This window comes from Indicator indicator, chromosome 4 (genome assembly GCF_027791375.1).
Source record: "Indicator indicator isolate 239-I01 chromosome 4, UM_Iind_1.1, whole genome shotgun sequence".
Classification (NCBI taxonomy): Eukaryota; Metazoa; Chordata; class Aves; order Piciformes; family Indicatoridae; genus Indicator; species Indicator indicator.
Genome location: NC_072013.1, coordinates 23,913,425 through 23,922,376, shown reverse-complemented (window position 1 = coordinate 23,922,376; position 8,952 = coordinate 23,913,425). Strand labels below are relative to the sequence as shown.

At 48.0% G+C, this 8,952-nt stretch overlaps 1 protein-coding gene across 1 annotated transcript; it reads left to right on the top strand.

The window, feature by feature from the left end:
• Window positions 1-739: 739 nt before the first annotated feature.
• On the top strand, window positions 740-1,915 carry ANKRD9 (ankyrin repeat domain 9). The gene has a single exon (XM_054400555.1). It carries the CDS (start codon window positions 752-754, stop codon window positions 1,628-1,630), a length of 879 nt encoding a protein of 292 aa, XP_054256530.1. The 5' UTR covers window positions 740-751; the 3' UTR covers window positions 1,631-1,915.
• The last annotated feature ends 7,037 nt before the right edge of the window (window positions 1,916-8,952 follow it).

Below are 8,952 nucleotides of genomic sequence, written 5' to 3'. Positions count from 1 at the left end.
ACTCGAAGTCGCCAGCCAAGTTTCTTGGAACTTTGCCTCCAGTGACGCAGGCCCTGGTGCAGGGCCCCGTCCTCTCGGCGCAGCCAATGGGCGCCCGGGGGAGCCGGGGCGGCGGCCAATCGGCGGCGGCTGGACAGTTCCCCGGTCCTGACCGACCTTCACCGCCCGGGGCGGGGGGTGGGGATAAAAGAGCCCCGCGGCAGCGCGCGCGCCACGCTCCCGGCACCGGCCCCCGCCCCTTACTGCGGCTGCGGCGGCCACCGGCGGCGGCCCGGCGCGGCCAGTGGAGAGGTGAGTGCCGAGCCGGACAGCGGGAGCGGCTGGGTCGGGTTCCGTGCACTGGGGATTCGGGCGTCTTGGGCACCAAGGGGAGGCCGTTCCTGTGTATCGGGTTTCCGTGCACCGAGGATACGGGCGTCCTGTACACCGAGGGGCGGCGTTTCTCATGCAACGAGTTCCTGTGCACCGGAGATATGGGACTCCCATGAACCGGGCTCCCTTGCACCGCAGTATGGGTGTCTACTGCACCGGCGGTGTTGTCCGGCGCAGCGGGGCCACCGCGGCTCGCTGTGTGCGCCTCCCCGCTACGCCGGCGGCGGGAGGGGCGCGTAGGCCGGCGGGGAGGCGAGCGAACCCGGGCAGCCCCAGCCGTACGGTACTGACTGCCCTTACCCTCCCCCAGGTCCGAGTCCGATGCGGTCTCTGTGTGCCGGGGTGAAAGGCAGCGGCCGACGGAGCCCGGTTCCCCGCCATGCCCTGGAGCGTCCAGTGGGTCGGTGGCCGCGGCGCTCAGTCCCAGAAGCAGTGCAAAAAGTCCTCCTTCGCCTTCTACCAGGCAGTGAGGGACCTGTTGCCGGTCTGGTTTCTGGAGGACATGCGAACCATGGAGGTCTTCCACTGGGAGGATGGGGGCAAGGTGAGCCTGTACTCGCCTTCAGAGGCCCTGCTGTATGCGCTGGTGCACGACCATCAGCCCTACGCACGGCACCTGCTCGCTAAGTTCCCTCAAAGTGCCCTGGCCGTGCCCAGCCAAAGCTTCAGCTGCTGCCAGTCCTCGGCCCCACACCTAGCCATGGCTGTCCGCTACAACCGGACCCGCATTCTCTTCCGCATCCTCAAGACCATCCAAGCCTTCCCGCAGAATGACAGAGCTGGCCACCTGGACCGCCAGGGCTGCAGCCGGGTAGAGGGTGGCAAGACGGCCTTGCACGTGGCCTGTGAACTGGTGCGACCCGAGTGCTTGCTCCTGCTGCTTGGGCATGGTGCGTCACCCTGCCTGCAGGATAGTGCTGGGAATACCCCTCTCGACACCTTGCTGCAGCAGATTGCCCACATGCCGGCAGCTAACATGCGTGCCAAGCTCCTCTGCCTCGACTGCCTCTTCTTCTTCGTGCCTCAGGACTTCCAGTTCACAATGAAACAGCAACTGTTGGACAATTGCCAGTGGTGGCAGGACCTGCTTGGGGAGAACAGGTTCCAGTGCCTCGTGGGCTTGGTTCCCCCATCACTGTTTGTTGCAGCCATGCGTGTCTTGATAAGGACCATTTCACCTGAGCATTTCCCAGAGGCTCTGGATGATCTGCCTCTGCCTCAATTCCTGAAGCCTTTGGACTTGAAACTGGAGATCTAGAGGGGTAGGGTATGAGAGCCTCCTGCTCACCTGACAGAAATACTGTTGTGCTAAAAATGAATCAGTATACAAAGCTGCAAATGCAGCAGCCAAGTATCTGTTTTAATTAGAACTGTATTTTTTAAAAAGAATTGTATCTGGCACTTTACAATCTCTTTTATTTAAAGATCCTTGTGGTAAGGTGAGGTCTGCACTGCATTTTATAAAGACATTCTATGGCATGTACAAATTGAGGGTATGTGGGAGAATATATTTGTAAATACAACTGAATAAACGAGAGGCAGATGCGATCAAAATACAAACTGAGTGTCTGAAAACCCTGAAGTGGCATGTGCCCTGGAAAAGCAGACACAGGGTGGGGGGGTGTATCTTTTTGTTAGGATTTCCCTGTTACATAAGCCTTGCAGTCCTGGAACAGGATGACTCCTTTTTTACAGCTCTCCTAATACTTCTTGGCAAGGATGTGGGTTTTTTTTTTAAAGGCACAGATGAAAACTTCCTCATCATGTACACAAGACTAAAAAGGAGGCACATATTATTAAAATGTCCTTAATGCTGGTGGGGATGTGCAGACCAAGAAAGTATACTTTAAAATATGCATAAAGAAGGGTTGGTTTCTTTGCAAAGTTCTCTGGCCCCCCTTGGAAAGCCAAGGTACTTGCTCTCGGGCAGGAGACAGCAGGAGAGAACATACTGCTCTAGCAAAAAAAAAATGTTCCTGCTCTGTCAGGAGGCAGGAATGGACCCTGCAGCAGTTCTACAATTGCTGCAGGGTGAAAGGGTAGCACTCAGAAGGGACAGCTTCCTTGTGCCTGCCTTCTGCTATGTCTAGAGAGATTGATGAAGGTATAGCAAGGGCCCAGGACCTTAGAGCAGCTTTTTTTGGTTTTGGTGAATTCAGTCCCTTCTACTGCCAGTCCCCAAGAGGATGTGATGGCAGTCTTAAATATTTGGTCTTCCCCCATCCCATCTGAGATGTTCCAAGGGATGGAAAACATCATCACAACTGTTCCAGATCTAAAAACTCTGTAAGGGTAAAGTACTGCCTCCTAACACTTGTGTTTAGACACATCAAAAGTCCTGAACAAAGAGCATAACTTCAGTTCTTTGCAACCTTTACTCCACAGGTTTCTGGGCAGTCTTCCCTGTAAGGGTGGCACTGTCCCTGCTTGTTCTGCAGGGAGCAGGCTGTGCTGGCTCCACCAGCATTGCAATGGTAGAAAGCTCCAAGCCCACAGCACTGCAGCTTTGCCTCTGTTCTTGGAAGTCATCAGTGAAACAGTAGGGTTCTGTTACAGTGCTTAAATTTGTAGCCAGGAAGTTGTTTGCTACTTGAATTATTTCAGCACTGTTCCCTTTGGGGTCATCAAGGAACTGATGTGCTCAGACAGAAAAGGCCATATTCAAGGCACAAATTCCTTTATTCATGAATTAATTTTGGTTAGGAAAAAAGAAAACCACAGAATGAGACACTAGAAGCTGTTCATGCTTCAGCAGAGCAGAGTGGTATTTCATCTAAAACAATTTCCATACTGTATGCACAATAAAAGATAAGCCATACTTGTGAAATTTGAGATGCAACAGAAAGAAGACTGCTATTCTTAGACTGATGGCACTGAAAATGTTTCCTCGGAGAGCCAGTCTTGCTTTTTCCCAAGAAACCAAGCTGATACACACTCAGACTAATTACTATAGGAAATTTAGGTCCCTTAGAGCATGGAACAGCTCTAGGTATTCTCTTCAGCTACCTTGTTGATAATACAAATATAAAAATCCAAAGACATGAACCCTCACTCAGGCACTTAATTAAAAATACCTATGTTGCTAAATTCCTTAAGTACATGGTAAAGCAGTCAGGTCTGACTTGCACATGGAAAAGCATCTTGCTGTGGGGGAAAAAGAGTGAGTGGGGAATGGGAGGAAAGGTTTATCAGCCTTGCTGACAAAGACATAATGAGAGTCAACAATAGGGAGTTAGTTGAACTGAGTGCTGGAAGATGCTCCTGCTCCCAAGCTGTGAGGGTTATTACACATTGGAACAGCGTGACAGGCTGGGCAGGACATGAGCCTGTTAACAAAACAGGAATTCAAGTCCAAAGCTGCCCCTGCAATTCCCTACAGCCCTCCTGCCAGCTCTTGGGTAATTCACTTCAACGGAAGTGTCACCTCAATGTGTTGTGGTGGGTCCAAAGTCAGCCAATTGTTGAGCCCCTCCTGTTCTAGGACAGAAGTCAAGCCTATTGCTGAGCCCATGCTGGGTTCACTCTGCTGAAGGTCACTGGTGTACCTTACTATATGTGGCTCATTGACATGTCTGAGCTGAGAGAAACTCTGAGCAAACTCCACCCGTAACTACAGATTACTCACCCAACTGCGTCCAGGCTTGTTTTTCAGAGTCATAGCTTGGAAAAAGGCTGAGGTTTCTCATCTTTCGAAACAGAAGTCCTATGTTTATAGACTCAGCACCAGTGGCATCAGCTTTCCTCAGACTAACTTGCCAGCATCTCTCTGTCCTCTGCCACCTTTAGAGCACAGTAGAGTGCAGACTCCACAGTCCTTTCAGTTTTGCATCTCTGGGTGAAGGCTGCCAACAAAAATTCTATTTAGTGCCAATGACAACACCATTGCCAAGCTTAGTAAAGCAGTATGGACAGTCATGTCTCTGCAGAAGAGGGCTGTCAGTGCTAAAGACAGGGAGCTTGCCACAAAGGTGTAGGAAAGACAATTCATGAAGTTCTAACACCATGAGAGCACAGGGGTAAGGATATATACTTGAAAAGCTTCTGTCTTACCTGCACAGGTTAATACAGTCAGACAAGGAAAACTGCTTATCTGTAGGAAATGCTTTCAAAAGTGTATAAGGCAGTAGAGCCAGCATTCCTGAAAAGCTTAGTTACTGCCAGTTCCTCCAAAAAACTACTTTTGAAGATGAAACAGTGATGAAATAATATTTTTTCCCAATGCTTTGCTCAAGCACTTTCGAAACAAAATCCCATCTTCTAGTACGAAGTGGTGTTATTTGCTGTTACAGGTGAAAAGGGACTGAAACAGTCAGAAAGCAAGGGGAGAGATGAAACACTGGATTACTTTTATTTTTTACTTTTTAAAAATACTTTTATACTTTTTTATATACTTTTTGTTATTTTCTATTTTATACTTTTATTATTCAGCAATTGACTCTTCTTTGCAGCTCCCTTAAATATTTCAGGAGTTTAAAATTTTAGCCTGTCTAGAGTCTACCGAAATTTGCTGAAGTCTGCTGAAGCTTAAGTCTTTTGTAACCTTGAGTAACTAATTTTAAAGATGGGTTTGGGATTTTTAACAGTCTTATTTTGCCCAAAATATAAAGTAGTTAAAGAACTTAAACTGACATGAACACAAAACTAGGTGGTTTTAGTAGTCTAAAAAATCCCTTACTATAACATTTCTCTCAGTTTTGCTCTCTGATGTAGAGTCCTGCCATAAAAGCTGCACTCTTGTTCTTGCTATTGTCACAGCCTGGCATGAGCATTGCCAGAGGTAGGCACCTTAAATTTGGCAGAAGATGTAGATGCTACTACACACACCTGAAAAATCACTTGTTTTATGAATAACCATAGATATGGAATATCAAGCCTAACATCAGCTTAACACTCAGCACAGCACAAAGAATATCTGCTGCAAATTGGTAAGGGTTTCATACTGTTTCAGAGACAGAAACAGGGCTGCTAATGAACAGGCTCCTCTGTGCAGACAGGTTTTGAAAACCAAGATAAGCATTCAGTAAAGCAGAAAAGGAAGAGAGCAAGACTGCTGTGAGTAGAGACCTTGGATACAGGTAGGGCTGCAATTACAAGCTGGTTTGAAAACAGCAAAGACAAATATCCAGCACAGAGGCATACAGAGACTAGAAATGGGCCAGGGTGCCAGGTTTTGTTTCCTAATCCCTAGTTGTCCTATATGTGGTGTTTAAGTTGCATGGGTTTTTAGCCTGCAATATAACCAATCTATTGACATCAGCAGATAATAGTGCATTGCATCACTCCATCTTCAGATCAATGCTTCCAACTAGGCAAACAAGGCATCCATGCCTCGTGCTTAATATTTAACAGCACTGGACATCCTTGCAAACCAACTTTCCTAACACCTGTGTTAATAACAGTACTTCCATCACTGGTTGGTGTCATCAGTTGTCTGAGGTTAGATCACCATTAATTCCCAGTCTGGCCTCCGTGGTCTTTCCTCCACCTACAACGTTTGAAAAAGAACCTCTGCCTACTACTTGCTCAGACCACATCAAACTGTCCTGTATTATCATGCACAGCAATCAACTCTATGGTGTTGCAAGGCTGCTTCTTGCACTGATTTACTCCTGCTCTTTCCACTAAGCAGGTACACATGCATGTGTAGCACAAGAACAGAAGGGCAGAGTTCTCTTGCAAAACATGGGCCAGTGTCCCCTTCCCTCTGCTCTCCACCTAAGGCAAACATATGGGCAGGAAGCTCCATGGATCTCAACAGGGAGATGAACAAGACCTCAGGGCCAGCCACGTCCCTGCCCTAGGGTCCTCTGTGGAAAACAATGGAAGGAGGCCAAAGAAAGAGAGGCTTCCAGGCAGAAAGCACTTTGCTGCACTCCTCAGCCAGGACCAGGAGCAGCTTCCAGCTCTGAGGAGGACAGCATCCTTCCTGCCTCTAGGCTCCCTGATTCCTGCACCATTTTGCCATGGATCCCCTCCTACAGTTTCATGGCTTTGAAGGCAAACTGTCCCTCTGCTCCTTTGTTCCAGTCCAAGTGGTAATTACTGTTTCAGTGTAAGGGTGTTTTTTTGGCATCATTCTCTTAATATTTAGGCTTTATTTTATAATCATTAGGGTTCTTCTTTTTAATGGTGCAAGTAAATTATAGCAAGCACATTATACTGCAGCACGTTCATATTTTTAATGCAGTGCCATTTCCCCAACAATGTTTGGGGCAACATTTTAGAGCAAAACCTAAAAGGAAAAGTAACTTCTAACTCACAGTAGGAGAGAGGATGAAGTCCCTTGAGAAGCTGAGTTTTTGAACATCCCTTCCTCCAAACCCATCTGCTACTGCTCCCCTGGTCTCTCCCACTCCTGCAATAAGGAAAGCTATTGATGGTTAGTGACTCAAAGTGACAAAATGGAAGGATGCAGAGTCTCAGACTGATTTCAGTCCTTTGTTAATGACATGCACAAACAGGGTTATAGCCAAAGGCAGGCTAACCTACAGTCTTGAACAAGTAATGGAGATGACCTGAGTGACTGCTTATTAAAGGAGAGGGGCACATTACTTCTCTCACAACACATTTGCAGACTTGCCCAGCCAGAAGGGTGCTGGGATCTCAGGGACCACAGAGCTTAGGAAAACTACTGACAGCACCACAGGGAAACAGTGATCTGACAGAGCCACTGCAGAGCTCTCAGAGCTAACAAGGGGAAACACTCACATGCCAGCAGGAAGAGCATGACATTCCCTCAGGTTTGCCTCCTCCAAATAACCAAAGTTTGACTCAGCTTTGCTGCCACGTCATCTTCTCTGCCAGTAGCAGCACCAGGGCTATGGTTAGACTGAGAACGCCCTGGCAAAAAAACACCTACTGAGACAGCCTTTAGGGCAGACCAGGGGAATCACTTGCTGAGTCACTCATTGGGCAGAATATTTTGAAGGATAAAACCAGATCATTTCCTTCAAAGTGAAATGCTAGCTGCACAGCTAAGGTAGCGTATATATAACTGCCTTCACTACAGAGAACATCGTCTGTGGTGTTTGGGCTGTTAAATATGCTGGCCAGTTCACACCCAGCAACATCATCCCAACCTTTGTCATAGGTCACCCCATGAGCCAGGGCCATGATATCAGGCTCTAGGTGAGACTCAAGGTCTATCTTCTCATAACCCTTTGCTCCAGTCAGTTTGGTCACTCAGGAGACAATGGCCTCCCTGAGGGTTGTTACGCCAGGCTGGATGTGCAGTGAAAGACACTCTCCATTCCTTTTCTCATGAATAAAGTCCTCTCCACTAGTACAGCGTGTCCTGAGACTCTTGGCTGCCCCTGGCCCCTACCAGTGCTGCTTACAACCATGCTCTTAGGGGGCAGGGGAAGCACAATTAAAGCATGGTGATGGGCAATGAGCATGGCCACAATTCAAGCTATCCTTCACTGCTGAAGAGACCTGGAAAGTCCTGGCTCCCCAGCAAGATCAGGCCCCCAGGAAAGCACTGAGTTGAAGGCTCCTGGGGGTTGAGTAGGACAGCATGGCCAGACAGACAGTGGAGTCAAGCACCACATCAGTTGTGTCAGAACTTAAGGTCCTAATTCTTTTGTTATCACATGGTATCAGCTATGCATACACATGTGCTTAGATATGCCTAGCAACGACATACCTGTGGTACTGATGCATTGCCCAGTGATGAACAGCCAACTCCCATCTCATCTCCTCCCCATACCAGTTTAGAGACACACAGAGAAGTTGAAGCCCAGCTTCTGAGCTTGAGGTTTTCCTCAAGTAAAGGCAGCAAATATTTCTATCACCAGAAGTCTCTGGCTTAGTATTGTCCTGCTGTGGCCAAAGCAGCAGCCTTTAACTCCTCAAGTCTCACAGGCACTTAAGCTAGCTAGCAGCAGACCCTGTTCTGCAACAGTCCATCCTGCCACCTTCGAACAGCATTTGTGCTTGTACAAGCCAGGGAGTTTTCAGGCACATTTTTCTCTATTGCATAGCTAAGCCCACCAGAGACAAAAAGAGACTCACAATCTATATTCTGCTCAAACAGCAGCAGGACTCTGATGTGTTCCCATCCTCTTTTCACTTCTGGTATATGACAGGAGAAAAAAAGGTGAGCAAATTGCTTTGCTGTCCCTGATAGAGAGGGTGTAATTTTCCAAGCTAGAGCCAGGCAGAAGAAGGGAGGAGTAACACAGAGCTTGGCCCTGCCCATCTCCAACTCAAAAGGGAAAGCTCTGCTTAAATCCTGTGCCATTCAGAGGGTGCTAAGCAGCACTGCACACTAAATTTTGGAGGTGCTAAGTCCCAGCTGGTAGTCTGGATCTGCACCTATTCACCTTTTCAGCATTTGCAGTTCATGCATGGAGAAATGGCACTGTACTGTACCAAACCAAGGATACAGAGCTGGGAGGGTATTCGGAAGTCTTTTGTTCGGGAATCAAAAGAAGCCTTTCCTGCCTCCTGCTTGGGATTTGATGCTTTAGAAACTGGTTGCTCAGATACCAAACAAATCTTGTGTAGACTCCCTGTTAAAACAAAAGCATAGAAAATTATGCAACCAAATCCCTGGCTTTGGAATGTGACCTTACCAGG

What these genes read in the sequence shown, in the direction of transcription:
- ANKRD9 (XM_054400555.1), top strand. Translation starts at nt 752, where the DNA reads ATGCCCTGGAGCGTCCAGTGGGTCGGTGGCCGCGGCGCTCAGTCCCAG.